At 50.0% G+C, this 19,535-nt stretch overlaps 1 protein-coding gene across 10 annotated transcripts in view; it reads left to right on the top strand.

The window, feature by feature from the left end:
- The window catches only part of Cux1 (cut like homeobox 1), a 422,843-nt gene that overhangs the window by 367,554 nt on the left and 35,754 nt on the right, over nt 1-19,535 (top strand). For 6 of the 10 annotated variants that reach the window (XM_045142920.1, XM_045142921.1, XM_045142918.1 and 3 more), the window contains 2 exons: nt 10,868-11,170; nt 15,549-15,737. The exons of the other annotated variants lie outside the window; for them this stretch is intronic. In XM_045142920.1, coding sequence (XP_044998855.1) covers nt 10,868-11,170; nt 15,549-15,737 — 492 coding nt within the window. The remainder of the gene's footprint in view (nt 1-10,867; nt 11,171-15,548; nt 15,738-19,535) is intronic. 10 annotated transcript variants of the gene reach the window in all.

The following is a 19,535-nucleotide window of genomic DNA, read 5'->3' on the forward strand; positions in this document are numbered from 1 at the left end:
ATAGCACTAGGGACCACACCAACGGCCAATCAGATTTGTGCCAGGAGAGAAAAGTCTACCCTGAGTGCCTGGAGCTGGGTGAGCAGAGGGACTCCCCAGGGGCTGCAGAAAGATGTTATAATCAATTACCACATCATAACACTGATGTATGATAATTACTGAGTGTTTCTCCTGAGATAGCGCAGCATTTGGCGGAGATGCGGTTCCTTCATGGTCCACTGCCTGATTAATATGCAAATAATAGGCTGATTCCATGATGAATGCAGAAAATGAGCTCGCTGAGAACGGGCGCACTGAAGCAGGGAGATGATAAATTACTTTTACTGACTGTCCCACATTAACTACCCTTTCTCAACAATTTCATCCCAAATTAAGTAAAGCAGGATGGAGAGATTAGGAAGATGTGTAAAATAATGTACCTTAATAGCTTTTCTAACAAGGACGCCTGTGAGGAAAATGTCCCCTGGTTCCTTCAGGCCTACAGTCGTTCTCTCACCTGAGTGCTGAGAGGTGGAAGGCGGACAGTCAGGCCCACATGTACCATCAGCCCGTGAGGCCCCAACCATGTTCAGCCATGAACAGCCCAGCCCCGACCTCATTCCCAGTGCTGACCGCGTGGTGACGTCACTGACAGGAGACAGGCTGCTAGTGCCTCTCCCCTACCCAGGTGGGCACAAAGCTTACTGCCCACTGAGTGCCAAGGGAAAGGAGTTCCAGAGCTGTCGGCCTAGAAGGCTAGGATTAAAAGCATCTTTAAAAAGTATTTTTTGGGGGCTGGAGAGATGGCTTAGAGGTTAAGCGCTCACCTGTGAAGCCTATGGACCCCGGTTCGAGGCTCGGTTCCCCAGGTCCCACGTTAGCCAGATGCACAAGGGGGCGCACGTGTCTGGAGTTTGTTTGCAGTGGCTGGAGGCCCTGGCGCACCCATTCTCTCTCTCTCCCTCTATCTGTCTTTCTCTCTGTGTCTGTCGCTCTCAAATAAATAAATAAAAAATGAACAAAAAATTTTTAAAAATTAAAAAATTTTTTTTTAATATTTGTTTTGGGGGATGGAGAGATGGCTTAGTGGTTAAGTGCTTGCCTGTGAAGCCTAAGGACCCGGGTTCGAGGCTCGATTCCCCAGGACCCACATAAGCCAGATGCACAAGAGAGCGCACGCGTCTGGAGAGAGCGAGAATGGACGCGCCAGGGCTTCCAGCCACTGCAAATGAACTCCAGATGTGTGTGTACCCTTATGCATCTGGCTCAAGTGGTCCTGGGGAATCAAACCTGGTTCCTTTGGCTTTGCAGGCAAGCGCCTTAACAGCTAAGCCATCCCTCCAGACCCATCTTTTTTTTTTTTAAGGGAAAAAAAGATGCCTCTTTTTTTTTTAATTTTTTTCTTTTGCAATCTTATTTTACTCTCTATTGGTAATTTTATACATGTATGTAATTACTTTGATCATCGTCTCCTCTCATTACCTTTCCTTGGTTCCCATCCCCTCTCATGAACCCTTTCTTCTTCCCAAGTAGCTCCTCGTCTACTTAGATGTTTGTTTGTTTTCCCTATGCCACTGAGTTTAACGTACAGTTGCTTGCATGAGCATGGGTGGAGGACGATTTGCCAAGAGCACATGCAGTTTACCAGTGGCTACACCACGGCACAAGATGTCTCCCACCCTCCCCCACCCCACAGCCACCGACTCCTCAGAGAGAGCTGGGGGCCCCGTTCCTACTTCCACCACCCATGATGGCATGCTGGTGGGGCCCAGTGTTGTGTCGGTCTGGTCTAAATGACAGCTCTCCACAGTGCTCCTCCCCATCCTCGGGTTCCTACATTTGTTCTCCACCCCCTCTGCCCAGTGCACCTTGGTAGGGGCCATATAGATATAAGACCTCCTTTTAAAGACAAGGCATGGGCTGGGGAGATGGCCTAGTGGGCAAGGCGCTCGCCACATGTAGCAAGTGTGAGGTCTTGAGTTTGGATCCGCAGTACCCATGTAAGGTGTGGTGGCATGTGCCTGTAACCCCTTTGCCGGGAAGGCGGAGACAGAAGGATCCTGGGGTGCGCTGGCCAGCTAATCTAGCTAAATCAGTGAGCTCTAAACCTAGCAAGAGACTTTTGTCTCAAAGAATAAAGTGGAGAGTGTGAAGAGGACACCAGACCTCGACCGGCGGCCTCCAGACACATGTGAAAAATAAAGACAGAACGTGGTCCTGCATGCCTATAACCCTAGCCCCAGGAGGCCAAGGCCGAGGCCAGCCTGGGATGCATATTGAGACCCAGTCCCCCCAAAATAAAAGAGTACCTTTCAGCTCCTCCAGCTGTCAGAAATGTGGGGGGGATTAATCTGACTCTCAGAATGGCAGGGGACCACCTGCTAGACAGGACTTGAATAGATTTTCTGAAAGCCACAAATGAACCCTGGAGAAAAAGAAAAGACTGATATTCTCTCTCCCTCTCTCCCTCTCCTTCCCTCCCTCTCTCTCTCTCTCTCTCTATCTATCTATCTCTCCCCCCACCCTCTCTCTCTCTCTCTCTCTCATACACACACACACACACACACACAGAGATTAATCTTTGATTACAGCAAAGCAATTTAACTAGAGGGTTTGTTTGTTCCCATCAGTAATATATATTTAGACTGTGTGACATGCATTTTCTCTTAAACACTCAGGGATGCAATGATAAGTGTTCATACACACAGCTGCTTCAGTAATAAGGTTATGGAAAGTAATTTGAAATCATTTCTTTTTGTTGTTATTTTTTGTTTGTTTGTTTTGAGTCCTATTGGTGTTTTTTTTTTAGGCTGTAGCCCAGGCTGACCTGGAAGTCACTCTGTAGCCCAGGTTAGCCTCAGCCTCCCAAGTGCTTGGATTAGAGATGTGCACCATCACACCCAGCTGAAATCATAGTTTATTTTTTTAATATCATTTATTTATGAGACATAGTACATATGAGTATACCAGGGCCTCTTGACTGCAACATACTCTAGATGCATGCACCACTTTATGTATCTGGCTTTACATGGGTACTGGGGTATCAAAGTTAAGCTGGCAGGCTTTAAAAATAAACACCTGGGGACTGGAGAGATGGCTTAGCGGTTAAGGCGTTTGCCTGCATATATACACATATACATATATACATATATGTGTGTGTGTGTGTGTGTATACATATATATATATACATGTAATCACTGAGCCATCTTTCCAGCCCTGCAATCAGTATTTCTAGATAGGTATGGAACTGTGGGACGGAACAGAAGCAGCCTGTGCCCCTGAATCAGGGACAACTAGGTCACTTCAGCAATCACACTGGACTGTGGTTTTTTTCCTTGAACAATAATTTCAGCACAGTTTTTAAATATGTGTGTGTGTGTTTCTGGGGGGGAGGTGGCGTGCAGGTGTGCTCGTGTGGTTTATGCACATGTCTGTGCAGATGCACCCTCCCCACGCACACGTATATGGAGGCCAGAGAAAGACATCCGGACCCTCCTCTGCAACTCTCCCACCTTAGTTCCCTGAGACAGAGTCTGTCACTGAACCTAGCGCTCCTGTTTGTCAGTGAGACTGGCTGACCAGGGCGCCCCAGTAATGCTCCTGTTCCCCCTCCTTCAGCATTGCGGTCACAGGCATGCCTGGCCATGCGCCGCCGATCAAACTCAGACACTCATCAAGAACTCTTACAACCGAGCCATCTCCATAGCCCAGAGTGTTTTATTTTCCAATACTCCCAAAGTGTGTGTGTGTCTAGACCAGAGGTCGGTGTTAGGCATCTTCTTCATCCTTGATCTTATGTTTTGAGTCAGGGTCTCGCTGCACCCAGAGCTCACCCTTAGGGTGGACTAGCTAGCCAGCAAGCCCCAGGGATCTTCCCCTGTCCACCTCCTCAGCCCTAGGATTACATAGCACCAGTATGCCCAGCTTTTACATGGAGTTCTGGGGCTCTGTACTTAGGTCTCTCACTTACAAGGCAAGCACTTTACTCGTTGGACCAACTCCCTTAATAACTTGGTTTTATTAAACAAGCTTGTTTTCTAGTATTTTGGCGCTTGTGTCGTAGAGTTCCTTAGGCAGATTTTGAAAGTTCTATTCTTCATATACAGCCACACACTCACACACGCCAGTGCCTACCTCTGTCTTTAAAGCATTTCTTTTTTCTTTTTTTTAAAATTTTTTGGCGAGAGGCTCATGTATCCTAGGCTGGCTTGGAACTCACTGCTAGGTAGCCAGTGATGATCTTGAGCTTCTGACCCTTCTGCTTTCGCCTCCAAAGTGCTGGGGTGATAGGTTTGTGCCTCCGTGCCTGGATTTGTTTGTTCCCTTTCTCGGTGGGGAAGTGTCCCAAGACACAGAGAGGTGGGTGGGCATGGCAGATTCCCGATGTTTCTGGGACATGGATCAGTCCAAATAGCAGCGCGTTTCTGCATACTGACCAGAGGTCAGTGATCACAGGACTATATGGGAGAGGTGCCAGGGATCCACCGCTAAGTCAAAGATGAAGGAAGCTTAGGTCCCAGAGCCCACGCATGCTAAGGCCACAAGGCACAGATATGGTGTCCACAAATGTCGGAGCTCCCCTAACTTTGAGGGCCATTCCTTACCCTAGAGGATAAACTATAGGCATCAGAACAGCTTGCCTCTCGTGTTGGGCACAAAGACCTTAATGTGTCTAAAGAGACTGGTGTAAACCCCCAGGCTGGGGGCTCCTCAGAGGACTTGGATGAACTGAGCTGAAAAGAGCCCCAGGCTGGTGGTCACCCTCTTGTGGCTTCTAAAGCTGTCAACAACTGTGTGCTAGAAAGGTCTTCAGAGCCCTTCAGGATTGCCAGGGCACCTGCTGGACCAGAGATGTCCACACTGAGCTCCCTAGAACCCACATTGTTGCCTGTAGCTTTTTTCTTTCTTTCTTCCTTTCTTTCTTACTTTCTTTTTTTTTCCTTAGGCTACTGTCCCCCTCCGGTTCAGGCCCCCCAGGTCAGGCTATATCACCCTATTGTCCTTGAACCTACTCCCTATATTCTGTCTTGGCCTCCTTACCTCTCTTTAGAGTGACTTGGGAGTTTCTTGGCCTGGCATGGGCTCAAAGCCTAAACTCTGGGTATAATGTAAAGCCGTACATCAGACCAGCCGCCAGTTAAATAATGTTTGGGTTCTTGTCAGAATGTCACGGAGTACCCTGTCATTTTGTTTCAGCAACTTGTCCTTCTGAAAGCGCAGTTCGCCTTATGGCATGCCAGCAGTAAAAATGTCACTTGCAATAATTACTTTTTGGTGGAAATGCTTGCTGACTTCCTACCTTCAAGCTGTTTTTTACACAGTGGGGAGATAATCAGAAATGACTTTATCCTGACTGCTCAAATGAACACTAAATGGAATTTGGGTTATTACCACGATAGAGGAGGGCTGGGCGTGGAAATTGCAGTAGCGGATCGGATAAAATGCAGAGCGATTTGTCTTGCACAATTGGGGCGGGTGTGCATTCCTATTGGCTTCTATTGAAAACCGAAGGCAGTTGTTGTTTGGCCCGCTGTTTGCAGAACAGCGTAGTTTCCACAATCCTTTTATGGCTCTGAACATCTTGTGTACCTCCAAGGAGTTTTGAGTCACCATCTCTGCGCTCTGCTTCCTAACCCAGATTCTCATATGTAAGCTCCAGGGCCACCCTGCAGAAGAGTGATCCCACGGGCCGTGGAGATGGCTTAGTGAATAAGGAGTTTGCCTTGTAAGCTCGAGGATCTGAACTTAATCCCTAGTATCCACGTAGAGTGGTGGACATGGGTCACACGCCTGTAGTCCCAGCATGGAGACAGTGGGGGTAGTAGGATCCTGGGGTTTGCTGGCCAGCTGGCCTCCTTAACAAGCTCCAGTGAGAGAACCTGTCTGAGATACCAGTACGTGAAGGACACCACCCAAGGGTGTCCCCCACCCCTCCATAGCCAGGTGCACACACAGGTCACTTCTGAATGGAACACCTTACTCACCATTGCTAGCAGAGCCCAAAGCATCAACGCTGTGGCTGGGCTTTCTTTTCAGATGCCAGCAATCAAATGCAGGGTCTCGGATGCGCTAGGCAAGCACTCGGCACTGAGCCATGTCCTCGGCCCGTCGGTCGGGCTTCCAGAACACGCACATGTTCCTTGTTGGTTGTCCCAGGTTTGCAGGCTCCAGAGACTCTTGAAAGCAAGGTTTTGTCCAATTTCTCTTGTCCCAAACACCTAGCCGATTACAGGACGCAAAGCGGGTGCATTTAAAATGTGGATGGATGGTGAGTGGATGGGTGATGATAGATGCTCGGGTGGACAGATGTTCGGGTGGGTGGACAGATGTTCGGATGGATGTGCACAGCAATAGCTTCCTCGGCACCTATCCACCCATCTTACCGCTTGTTGTGACAGTCTCGCGTATCTGAGGCTGGCTTGTAGCTAAAGCTGACTATGACTCTGGATCCTCCTGCCTGTACCTCCCCAATATTTGAATTACGCACCTCCGTGCCCAGCTTATGCGGTGCCGAGGACTGAACCAGGGTCTCTGTGCGTGCCAGACAAGCACTCTGCCCATGGAGCTGCCCAGCCCCCATGTTACTGTTCTTGAGAGTTCCATCTCTGTATTCAAAGGACTTACTTGCTTTTTTTTTTTTTTTTTTTTTTTACTATTTAACATTCAGTTTATGATGTTTCAAACCCAAAGATGCCAAACTGAGCACAGTGTTGCAAGTGGTGCTTGTGATTGAAGGACCCTCCCTGTATTTCAGATCCCTACCCAGCTGAACAGGCAGGTGAAAGAATGGATGGAATGACACTCCTCCATCCATCCATTCATTCATTCCACCAGCACTTCCTCCCGTGTCTACTGGTGCAACTCGTAAGCAGTTAGATCCACTCGTCCCTTGTAGAACTACTTTATAAAGGTTTTTGTCTTAAATGTTCTGTCATATATGTGTGTGTAAAATTATGTGTGCTGTGTGTGTGATATATATACATGTGTCCAGATGTGCATACTCCATGCACACGCATGCAGAGGCCAGAGGAAGATGTTGGATGTTCTCTCCATCCCTCTTCCACCTTATTACCCTGTAACAAAGTCTCTATTGAACCCGGAGCCCATGTTTTTTGGTTAGATTGGCTGACCAGGAAGCCCCCAGGATCTGCCTGTCTCTGCCCACCTGAGCACTTGGCTTACAGATATGTACAGCCATACCTGGCTTTTTACATGAGTACTGGGAACTGAACCCAGGTCCTCATGCTTACACAGCAAGTGCTCTTAACCTGCTGAGCCATAAGGAGAATTGTTATCTGAATATTAACAATCAAGATATATGTGCATGCCTTTCATCCCAACTACTTAGGAAGCTAAAGCAGGAGAATCATGAGTTCAAAGCCAGCCTGAGCAACATGAGTTCAAGGACAGCCCAGGATATATGCTCTGTTTCACAACAAAATTAGATGAACTGGAGAGATGGCTTAGTGGATAAGGCACTTGCCTGCAAAACCTATGGACCCAGGTTCAATTCCCCAGTACCCATGAAAGCCAGATGCACAATGTAGCACATGCGTCTGGAGTTTGTTTGCAGTGGCTGGAGACCCTGGCATACACCCATATTCTCTCTCTCTCTTATAAATAAATAAATATCAAAATTAGAATGGGAGCTGTGGATTTGGCTCACTTGGTTGAGTGCATACAGAAAGCTCTGGGTTTAATCTCCAATGCCACATAAACCAGTCACAGTGGTGCATTCCTGTAATCCCTGCCCTCAGGAGGTGGAAATAGCAGGATCACAGGTCAAGACCCTCCTCAGCTACCTAGCAAGTTTGAGGCCAGCCTGGGCTCCGTGAGGCTTTATCTCAAAACAAAGAAAAATTCTGCTTTCCGTGACCTGAGACCACAGAGGTATCTACAGACCACCTCCCAGTTCAGACCCTAGCAACCTGCTACACTGTGTCACTTCTGGGGTTCCCCTTTGTCCACTGTGGAAAGACACTGGTCATGTAGGCCCACCACTTAGGTAGCTCAGGGCCCATGGTGACCCAAACACATGCAAGACGCTGGCCAGGGATGCCTGAGCAAGTGACACTTGAGGTATTTGGTAAGATCTGCCTCGGAGACAGAAAACAGCCCCACATGCTTTATTAGCTTGATAACCGTGATTTTGACCTTGATGTGGGTTAAAGGACACCGACTTAAGAGAAATCTGTTTATCATGTGGGGAGCACATGCCATCCTTGACAGTAGTCAGTGAGCAAGATGGATGGCCTGCCATATCTGCCCCTCGCATGGGTGAATCAGGGCGAATTTACAGTACAATTCTCCTGCTGCTGCTGATACACAAACAACATTTGCTGGGGTTAAGGCCCCGTCCTCTGGTGACCTGGGGGTGAGCAGAACGAAACAATCTGATTTGCAGGATTCATATTGCCTTAAAGATGGAGACAGACCATTTCTGCCTCTCACATCCATCTCTCACGTCTCTTATACACCAGTTCAGTTGTTTTCTTAACCTGATTTTTCCAGGCTGAGCACACGGGTTTTGTGTGATCATGAGACTTTGTACCGATTCAGGGCAATAAACAGGTTTATTGGGTGGAATTATTGTTCTGTTTGGGGCTTTGCTCCTTGTCGACACTTGTAGGAAGTACTTGTATTTGGAATACATTTCATTTTCTGGAACACAGAAGAGGTTAGCCCAAACACCCAGCAAGGCATTCATAGGTGTGTGCAGCAGATTGATAATTATCACTTCCTCATTGCTACATTTTCTTTTAGTCAGGTCATGGCATTTTCGAGGTTCAGTTCTCTTTTTTTCTTCCTTTTTTGTTTTTTGCATGTGTATGGTTTGCATGCATTTATATGCATGCATGTTCATGTGTGGGGGGGTGCACATGTATGCAGGTACATATGCATGTGGAGCCCACAGGTTAACATTGGGTGTCTTCCTCAATCACTCTCTACCTTATTCTTTGAGACAGAGTCCCTCATTGAACCCAGAGCTCATTGATTTGGCCACACTAAGTAGCCCACAAATCCTGAGGATCCTCCTGCGTCTATCTCCCGCACTGGGATTACAGGTGTGTGCCAGCACACCTAGCTTTTACATAGGTGCTGGGATCTGAACCCACGTCCTCATATCTGCACAGCAAACACTTTCCCCACTGAGCCATCTCCCCAGCCCTGTTTGGTGTGTGTGTGTGTGTGTGTGTGTGTAGCTGGGTATGCAGTTCAAGGCATCAACCATGTTAGGCAAACACACTACCATTGCACTGTGCCCTCAACCAAGTATCAGTATTTTGAAGACCCTGCAAGTATGCTAATCTTACCAAGAGACCTTCTACGGGCCGGAGAGATGGCTTAGTGGTTAAGGCAGTGGCCTAACATCCCAGGATGAGGCAGGAGGATGGAAAGCTCAAGACCTGCCTGAGCTTCAGAGTGAATACAAAGTCAACTTGGGCAATTAAATGAGACCCTATTTCAAAATAAGCAGTAAAAAGAGGACTGAGGACATCACTCAGCGGCAGAGCTCCTACCTAGAATCCCCCAGTGAGGGGCTGGGAGCTGGCTCAGTGGTAGAGCTCCTGCTTATAATCCCCCAGTGAGGGGCTGGGGGCGTGGCTCAGTGGTAGAGCTCCTGCCTAGAATCCCCCAGTGAGGGGCTGGGGGCGTGGCTCAGTGTTAGAGCTCCTGCCTAGAATCCCCCAGTGAGGGGCTGGGGGCGTGGCTCAGTGGTAGAGCTCCTGCCTAGAATCCCCCAGTGAGGGGCTGGGGACTTGGTTCAGCAGTTGAGACCCAGGTTCAGTTCTTCAGGACCCACGTAAGCCAGATGCACAAGGTGGCACATGCATCTGGAGTTCATTTGCAGTGGCTGGATGCCCTGGTGCACCCATTCTCTCTCTCAAACAAGACACCAAAGGTCCTGCCTTCTACTGACTTCCCTTTCTGGTGGTGGTCACACCATGACACAGATGAGCAAAAGAAACAAGCAAGACCAGCAAGCTGCTTGTTGGTGCAGGTCAGGTGCTTGGCCTCTCTTTGGTTCCCACTGTCTTCCATTAACATTGCAAATGAGACTCCCTCTAGTTGTCACAGAAAAAAAAAAAAAAAACAAAAAAACTGAGGTCCTGAGACTTGAGTTTCCCTGGGCCAGCATGGAGACCAGCAGCTGAGGCCGTAGGTCCAAGATCCTTCATAACCACAGTGACCAACCAACCCCGCCTCTTAAAATGATCTGTCCACACTGTCTTTTGAGACAGAGTCTTATGCAGCCCAGGCTGGCTTTCACCTTGCTCTGTAGCAAGGATGACCTTGAACTTTTGCTCCTCCTGCCTCCACACGAGTGCTGGGGTGACAGGGGTACACCACCACACTGGGCTTATGCTCACTGGGGGTTGGATTTAGGGCTTTGTGTGAGCTAGGCAGGTGTTCTACCCACCGAGTCACATCCCCAACCCTGTGCATACTTTTCATTCTGCAAAGCATAGTCAGAATAATCACACGATTTATAGTCTACCCACAGCCCTTCTGAATTATCAAAATTATGGTGTTTCATTAAAACAAATCATGACAGTGATAATGACTTTTATTTTTTTTAGCAAAATGCCCTAATATTAAGCCTTCAGAAACCTTTTATTTAAACCTTTAGTTGGTCTTTTCTTTCTTTCTTTCTTTCGTCTCTACTGGTGTTATTTTTGTTCTTTTAATGCAGAAAATTAGAGATTAGTCTTAATGGGGTAAAAAAAAAAAAAAACCTATGAAATAATGCATAAAGACCCATGAACTACTACATCATCCCTTTATGTTGCAGGACATTTAATTAACATTGCCTGGAGAAGAAAAGTCCACATACATGGTAAAAGATGGCTGTATTCAGCCGCTGTTCTCTGTGTTTTAATTCCAGAAAGCACTCCAAAGACCTCCGCCAGCTGCAGCCCCGCCCCCGAGTCCCCCATGAGCTCCAGCGAATCCGTGAAGAGTTTAACCGAGCTGGTCCAGCAGCCCTGCCCCGCCATTGAGGCCAGTAAGGAAGGCAAACCTCCAGAACCCAGTGACCCGCCTGCTTCGGACTCCCAGCCCACAACGCCACTGCCTCTCTCCGGACACTCGGCCCTCAGCATCCAAGAATTAGTAGCCATGTCACCAGAGCTGGACACCTACGGCATAACCAAGAGGGTCAAGGAGGTGCTGACGGACAATAATCTTGGTAGGTCCCCACCTGCTCACCAGGTAACAGGTTGTTTCCTGTTTGAGGCCCTGGAAGTGGGAGGGAGGAGGCTCCAGCTGGAGTTAGCCTGAATCTAAAATGATTTACAGGCTACATAAAAGAAACCTGTCCTGAGGAATTCATTGTTCAGCTACAGTGCTCACTTGCTTAGCATTCCCCAGTGAGGGGCTGAGGTGTGGCTCAGTGGTAAAGCTCCTGCCTAGAATCCCCCAGTGAGGGGCTGGGGGCGTGGCTCAGTGGTAGAGCTCCTGCCTAGAATCCCCCAGTGAGGGGCTGGGGGCGTGGCTCAGTGGTAGAGCCCCTGCCTAGAATCCCCCAGTGAGGGGCTGGGGCGTGGCTCAGTGGTAGAGCTCCTACCTAGAATCCCCAGTGAGGGTGTGGGGGCTGCCTCAATGGTAGAGCTCCTGCCTAGAATCCTCCAGTGAGGAGCTAGGAACTTGGTTCAGCAGTTGAGTATCTTAACTAGATTTCAGAATACCTACATCTTAAAGCCATGAACACTAACTTGCTCACAGAACTACAGCCAGCCATAAGGACAAACCCAGCCCCTTCCCAGGATCCCTTGGAAGATGACCTATGGGCCAGAACAGATCAGGTGGCCCACTTGGGCCCTTTGTATTAGGACATGCCCAGTAGAGCCCCAAGACCATAGTGAGGACCAAAGCCATCCAGGATTAGTCTGAGCCCCAACAGATCAGTCATATCCTGGAAAAGACTGAGAGCTGGGGCAGGCCATGTGCACTATCTAAGCTAGCCCCTCAGTAAGGCAGGCTTGATAAGACCTATCCCAGGCTGGTGGGTGAGGCTCAGCAGCGTCAAACCCCCGTCTAGCAGCTGGCAGCCATCTTAACATTGCTGTCATTGTTCCTGCTGCTTACAAACCTGCCTGTGGTCCCCAGGCCCGCCACGGAACCAGGCAGCCCTGTAATACTGACTTGGTCATCTACCCGAGATGTCAGACCCTGGCTGTCTGCTTAGCCTAGACCATGCTATAGCATCCTAGGCGCTCGTCTAAGGTGGCTCTCAGAAGGCTCGGTGTCACTGCTGCACAGGAGCTGTAGCCCGAAGTTTATTAGGGTGTCTCGTGCTTCCTTCCTGTTATGTTGACATCAGGCCCTCCTGGGCAAGCATACTGAGAGTGGCCATAGGCATTCCCTGGCTCCAGCGTCTTCCTCAGTCTAACGTGAACCCATCAGTGGAAGGGGCAGTGCTGTCCTCCACACACAGCTGGAAACCACGCAGGACCTTCAGAAGGACCCTGGTGACATGAGAGTAGCTGCTGAATTCCAGCAAAGTCTGCCTGTGACTGACGGCCTGGGGGGAAGCCCGAGTGTCTAAGCCCCCCACCCACAGTGTGCTCTGTCCAAGGCAACAGGAGAAGCAGCATCAGCTGAGAGCCATTGATTCAGACGAATGAACGCACAGGCTGGGGAAACGCTCGGGGGGTAAAGGGCTCGCCTGCCGGTGTGAGAACCTGCGTGGAGCCCCGAAACCCACATAAAGTCTGATGCCGTAGGGAGCATCTGTAATCTCAGTACTCACATGGGAAGATGGGAGTTGAGGCATCAACTAGCCTGGCAAACACAGCAGTAACTAAGAGAATCTGCCTCAAATAAAAAAAAAAAGGCGGAAATGGGCTGGGGAGGTAGCTTGCTGTGCAAGCGTGAGACCAGAGTTTGGATTCCCAGATCCCACATAAAGCTGGACACAAGGGGGCTGGAGAGATGGCTCAGCAGTTAAGGCACTTGCGGCCTACGTTCAGTTCTCCAGCACCCACGTAAAGCCAGATGTTCAAAGTGACACATGAATCTGGAGTTCATTTGCAGTAGCTAGAGGCCCTGATGTGCCCATTCTCTGCCTCTCTCTTCTCTCTGCTTGCATATAAATAAAACTGGTCACAAGTAGCACACATGCCTTGTAACCCCATCATGCCTGTAGCCGTCGAGGGAAAGTCAGGAGAATCTTGAGGCTCACAGGCCAGCTAGCCTGGCATTTGCAGGGACAAAAACAGTAAGAGGGGCTTGTCTCAAACAAGATGGAAGGCAAGAGCTAACAGGACGAGGTTATTCTCTGAGCTCCACACGGATGCCGTGGCCCACGGGCACCTCCATGCACTTACACATAGACTCATGAGCCTACAAACCAGAGGGGGTACCAGAGGCAGAGCACATACTCACAAAAACTATGAGGCTAGGAAAAATGGCTCCGTGCATAAGGTGCTTGACCTGCAGACATAAGACCCTAAATTCGGATCCCTAGAGTCCACATAAAGCCTGATGCAGTCGTGAGGGTGTCTGTAATCCCAGCGAACCTACAGTGAGAGGGGGGCAGAGACAGGAACATTCCTGGAAGCTCACAGGCCAGCTAGCCTGGCAAAATGCAGCTGCCTCAAACGAGACAGAAGGTGAGAACTGGCACATGAGGCTGTACTCTGCTACATGTGTGCCATGACATATGCACACCAGTATTCACACACGGGCTCACACACACAATCTGTTTATATGAGAACATGGTTCATCCACTGTTGAAGTGTGGAAGGTGGCCCATGCTGAGTCATCCCCTTCCTCACAGACTTGCTTCCAGAGAAGCGGGCTTGACGGCTGCTGCTCCCCACTCCCAGACAGGACGGGTCCGCCCACAGAAGCACTGAGAGTGGAGCCGAAGCCAGCCCTCCTTTTCAACCCTCCAGGTTATGAGACCTCAGGTTCAAGGTGGCAGACAAACACCGGAACCTCCTCTCTGGCACTGCCAACCAGTCCTTATCCTTGCTAGAGTCAGTTGGCTGCATCCAATGCAGCAGAGAAGCACCCTGCTGGCCGGAGGAGCTTTCCCCTGCCGCAGAGCACCCGTGGGTGAGCTGAGCCACTTGCAGGAAAGGCCCACTGTCACCTAGACTGAGGGGTCAGAAGCGACGCAGCCACCCCGGTGGTCCCACCTGGTCTTAGACACGCAGACTGCCTTACCATGGGACCCTGGTGGAGCTGTGGGTGGTTACAGAGGGGCCAGGCATGGTGGAGTGAGACCCTACCTCAGAAAAAAAAAAAAAAAAAAAAAAGCGGTCCTCTTCGCCCAAGCCCAGTGTCCTTTAAGCCTGTGACGAGTGGTGCAGACTCGGCAGTGACTGGGCCCTCGGCCACCACATGCCCTGAGATCGCCTGAGGCAGGCCGCCCCGCCTGCCTGCGAGGAGGAAGGGATCCACTTGAGCTGCATTCAGCAAAGACGGCCTAGATGGCAGGAGCCAGGACAGACTGGAAACCATGTGTCTTTCAAATCCAGAGCTGCCTGGCCACCTCCTCCCTTCCGCTGTGACACTGGGTCAAGTGCCGCCGTCTCTCAGCAAGATCTGTGACCTCACCAATCATGAAAGGACTTGCCAGTGGCCTCTGGTTAGAGGCTGCCTGAGACAGGTCGTCAGGTGCCACTCTACCTCCTGGGCCTGCCTTTAGGGATTTAACTGCCTCTGAGTCATATAATTCTGTAGGGCTCAAACCCCCAGTCCCCTATCACCTAGAAGCTTTCACTTTTTTTTTTTTTTTTTTTTTCCTGGCTTTGAAACACTAGCATTATGTTGCCCTGGTCGGATCACAACTTGCAATGTAGCCCAGTCTGTCCAGGAACACCTGATGCCCCTGCCTCAGCCTCCCAAGTGCTGAGATTACAAATGTGTGCCACCATACCTGTCACTTGAAGGCTTTACTGAGAACAGAGTCATTTGTTGTCTAGACGCAGAATGCATGTGTAAAGCAAATACCCTCACTAGTGGATCTGTTAGCAAAGAGGTTGAGTGGACCAGGAAGATGGCTTGTTTATTAAAGGTGCTTGCTTGCAAAGTTGGCCTGCCCAGGTTCAATTCCTAAGCCACCCACATTAGCTGGATACAAAAAGTTGCATGTGCATGTGGATGTGTGTGTGCATGTCACACACACAAATAAAAAAAGTAGGTAGAAGAAATGTTTCTGGGCTGAAGATGTAGCTCAGCAATACAGCTCCTGCCTAGAATCCCCCAATGAGGGGCTGGGGGTGTGGCTCAGTGGTAGAGCTCCTGCCTAGAATCCCCAGTGAGGGGCTGGGGGTGTGGCTCAGTGGTGGAGCTCCTGCCTAGAATCCCCCAACGAGGGCCTGGGGGTGTGGCTCAGTGGTAGTGCTCCTGCCTAGAATCCCCCAGTGAGGAGCCGGGGTCGTGGCTCTGTAATACAGTATTAACATTTTCTGCAAAAAGTTGCTGGGGATCAGACCCGTGCTGGCCACACTATAGGCCATTGAACCGTATGTCTGATTGCAGAGGTCTTGACACCTGCTTGTCCTCACAGCTTCCCACCTATCAGTGACCACCTTTCATGTCTGCTTTTTCTCCAGGTCAGCGCTTGTTTGGAGAGACCATCCTGGGGCTCACCCAAGGCTCCGTCTCTGACCTCCTTGCCCGCCCGAAGCCCTGGCATAAGCTCAGTCTGAAGGGACGAGAGCCCTTTGTCCGCATGCAGCTGTGGTTGAATGATCCCAACAATGTGGAGAAGCTGATGGACATGAAGCGGATGGAAAAGAAAGGTATGTAACCCCCACCCCCACACCTGAGCACCTCCTCATTCACACGCAGGCCCTTTGTGGAAGTCTTCCTGCTGAGCTGCTGGGAGACAGAGGAGACACTGGCCCCTGAGCAAGGCTCTGTAAGGCAGGACACAGGGGCTTGGGCAAGCATCAGCCAATGAGTATCTGAGACGCCTGGGGAGATCTGTCTATTCTGAGTCACCAGCCTGCACACAGAGATCCCATAACCCTGGGGCTTGCTGGGCACATCACAGCCTTTGGTAGTTGCTTGTCTGCTGGATGCCTTGAAGTTTGTGGTGGAGGGTCACACTGTCCACTGTTTGTGAACCTCGCCTGCATGGGTGGTTGGGACACGAGTAAGAAATGTGTCTTGAGGGCTGGGGATGTAGCCCACTGGCAGAGTGTTTTCCTAGCATGCATGAGCCCCTGGGTTCTATCCCCAGCTGGATAGAAACTGAAACTGGGCCAGGTGATACACACCTGTAATCCCCACACCTGGGAGGTAGAGACAGGAGGATCAGAAGTTCAAGATTGGAGCTGGGAAGATGGCTCAATCAGCAGAGCCCTGGCCATGCAAACATGAGGATCTGAATTTGGACCCCTAACAGCTATACAAATGCCAGGTGTGGTAGTGCACACACATAATCTCAGCTCTCGGGAAGCAGAGACAAGGAATCCCAGGGCTCACGAGCTACCTGGTCTAGCCAATTCAGTGGGAGACCCTGGCTCAGTAAATAAAGTGGAGAGTGGCAGAGAGGGATAACCAAAGTCAACCTTGGGTCTCTACGTGCACATGCACATGTGTGTGCACCTACACACATGGATACACAGACCATGCAGAAACAAAGCCAGCCTGGGCTACATGAGACCCTATCAACAACAAGAAAGAAAAAGGCCAAGTATGGTGGCACGTGCCTTTATTCCCAGCATTTGGGAGGCAGAGGGATGTGGAGTGCTGTGAGTTCAAAGCTACCCTGAAACTACATAGTGAATTCTAGATCAGCCTGAGCTACAGCAAGACCCTACCTCAAAAAACAGAAAAAAAGAAAAGAAGGGCTGGAGAGGCTTAGCAGTTAAAGTGCTTTTCTGCAGAGCTTAAGGACCCATGTTCAACTCTCCAGATCCCAGTAAGCCAGATGCACAAAAGTGAGGCAAGCGAAAGGTCACACATGCCCACTAGGTGGCGCAAGTGTCTGGAGTTTAATTGCAGTAGCTGAGGCCCTGGCACACCAATTCTCTATTTAAAAAAGAAAAAAAAAACGAGAAGGGAAGTGAACTTTGAATTGGGTATGGTGGCACATATCTGTAATCCCAACACCCAACACTCAGGAGGCTAAGGCAGGAGAATCACAAGCCTGTGGCAGCCTGGGCTCCATATGGAGACTGGCTCAGGCTAGAGCTCTTGCCTAGCATGCACAAAGCCCTGGGCTCACTCCATAGTCCAACAGGAGTCAACAACGTGGTATTTATTTGTGCATATGCTGTTGGTACTTTGGTGCCAAGGGCCTGCCACACTGGAACCCTACATGCCACTGCTGCCTGTCAGTCCCTAGGCTGGGACTTCCACCAACCAGGGTCTCCTTTCATGCATGGGGGCCCATCCTCAGGTGTGCGGCCCAAGACAGTGACCCAGGCCGCTTAAGTATTTCCAGGCAGGGACGCGCTTCAGAGGCCTCATGACAGACCACTTCCCAACTTTTCACCCTACTATGGGAAGTATTCAAGCAAAATCAAAAGTAGAAGCTGGGCATGGTGGCGCACGCCTTTAATCCCAGCACTCAGGCGGTGGAGGTAAGAGGATCACCATGAGTTCAAGGCCACCTTGAGATTACATAGTGAATTCCACGTCAGCCTGAACTAGAGTGAGACCCTACCTTGAAAAACCAAAAAAAAAAAAAAAAAAAAAAAAACCAGTAGAAAGATTATCCAGAAAACAGGAATGGTGGCACAGACCTGTCATCCCAGCATTCAGGAGGCTGAGACAGGAGGATCACAAGTTCAAGGCCAGTGTGAGACCCTGCCTCAGGGAGTGGGGAGAAACAAATACAGCTGGAGAAATGACTCAGTGGTTAGAGTTCATATCCCTGGAACCCACATGAAGTCAAATACATCTATCATCCCAGCATCTGTTTACAGCAACGGGAGTTGGAGTGTGGAGAATCCCGAAGCTCATGGGCCAGCTAGTCTGGCCTTCCTCATTGCAAACAAGAAGACCCTGTCTCAAAGTGGAAGGAGAGAACCAACACCCCCAGGTTGTCCTCTGACCTCCACAGAGGCACTGTGACACACACATGCTCACACATATACATAGCTAGGCGAGGAAAAACAAAAAGAACGCAGAATACATAGTGCTGAGTTTCCACAATTTTCAGTGCTCACCAAAGCAATATTAAAGTCTCCCACTTCCTGTCCTCTCGTGCTTGGAGTGGTTGCTTCCAGCATCAGGAATGCCCAGTCACCTCCAGAGAAACCCCTCTGTCCCTTCAGACATCAGGAGAGAGGAGGTCACCTGGTCTCCTGACCTCACCAGTTGTGTCGTGTCCGTCTGTCCCCCTGCCCCCCATTCATGGTCAGGAACTTTCTTCCATGCGGGCTCTGGCGACATCTTGTGGTCAAAATGTGTCACTGTCCCCACAGGGCTCCCTCCTCCAGACTTCCCTGCCGCTGTGTCCTTCACTAGGGCAGTCTTCACAAGGTCTCAGGGGAACACCAAGTGACCCTGCATAGTCCTGAGTGCCTGTGGCCACTGTCACCACCTGAGCATCCAAGGGAGGGTCTTCAGCACATGACAGTCTAGGCGCAATTCAGCCAGCCCTTTGACTAGCCATGTGGCCCATCTTGGCCTTCAACTCGATATGTAACCAAGGATGACCTTGAACTCCTAGTCCTCCTGTCTTCACCTCCTTAGTGCTGAGACTACAGGGGTGCATCACCACACCCAGTTATTCAGGGCTCAGATGGAACCCAAGGCTCCATGGGTGCTAGGCAAGCCCTCTAGCAACTGAGCCACAAACATCCCCAGGCCCCAAGAAGACCTTCCTGATTGCTTCCTAGTCGTGTTAACAAAATGGCCACAGAGTTAAATGACTCCTCAGCCTAAAGTCCTTTCCGTACAAACTTAAAAGGCCTGCTAACTTGTCTAAGGTTCAAAGGTTTAAAAGAGCATGTCTGGGGACTGGGGAGATGGCTCAATGGCTACAGGTGCTTCCCCAGGTTCAATTCCCCGGTACCCATGTAAAGCCAGATGCACAAAATGGCACTTGCATATGGAATTCATTTGCAGCAGCAGGAGACCATGGCACACCCATGCCATCCAAGCCACTGTCCAGTGTTACCAATGCTCTAATGCTCTTCCCCCCAGCTTAGAGACAATGTCTGTTCATTGTTGGAGGAGGGGTGATTGAACCCAGGGCCATATGCGTACTGAGTTCATCCTCCCCTGAGCCTCCACAGCCCTGAAGCTTGTGAAACAGCCACCCTCAGCCCCGGACCTTCCCTCTAGAAACCATCCACGTCTCACTTTTCCTTCCTGTCCTTCTTTCCTTTCCCTTCCTTTCTCCTTGTTCCCTTCCTTTCTTTGTTCCCGTCTCTCCTTGCTTCCCTCCCTTCCTCCCTTCTTCTTCCACCTTCTCTTTTCCTTTCTTTTCTTCCTGATAGGGTCACATGGAGCTCTCAATCTCCTTATGCAGCCCAAGGTGATTTAGAACTCCTGGTCCTCCTGCCTCCACCTCCAAAGTATGGGGAGGGTTACAGACATGCGCCAGCCACCTCACCCACTCCGGCTTCCACTTTCTAAGC

Source organism: Jaculus jaculus, chromosome 2 (genome assembly GCF_020740685.1).
Source record: "Jaculus jaculus isolate mJacJac1 chromosome 2, mJacJac1.mat.Y.cur, whole genome shotgun sequence".
Taxonomy (NCBI): domain Eukaryota; kingdom Metazoa; phylum Chordata; class Mammalia; order Rodentia; family Dipodidae; genus Jaculus; species Jaculus jaculus.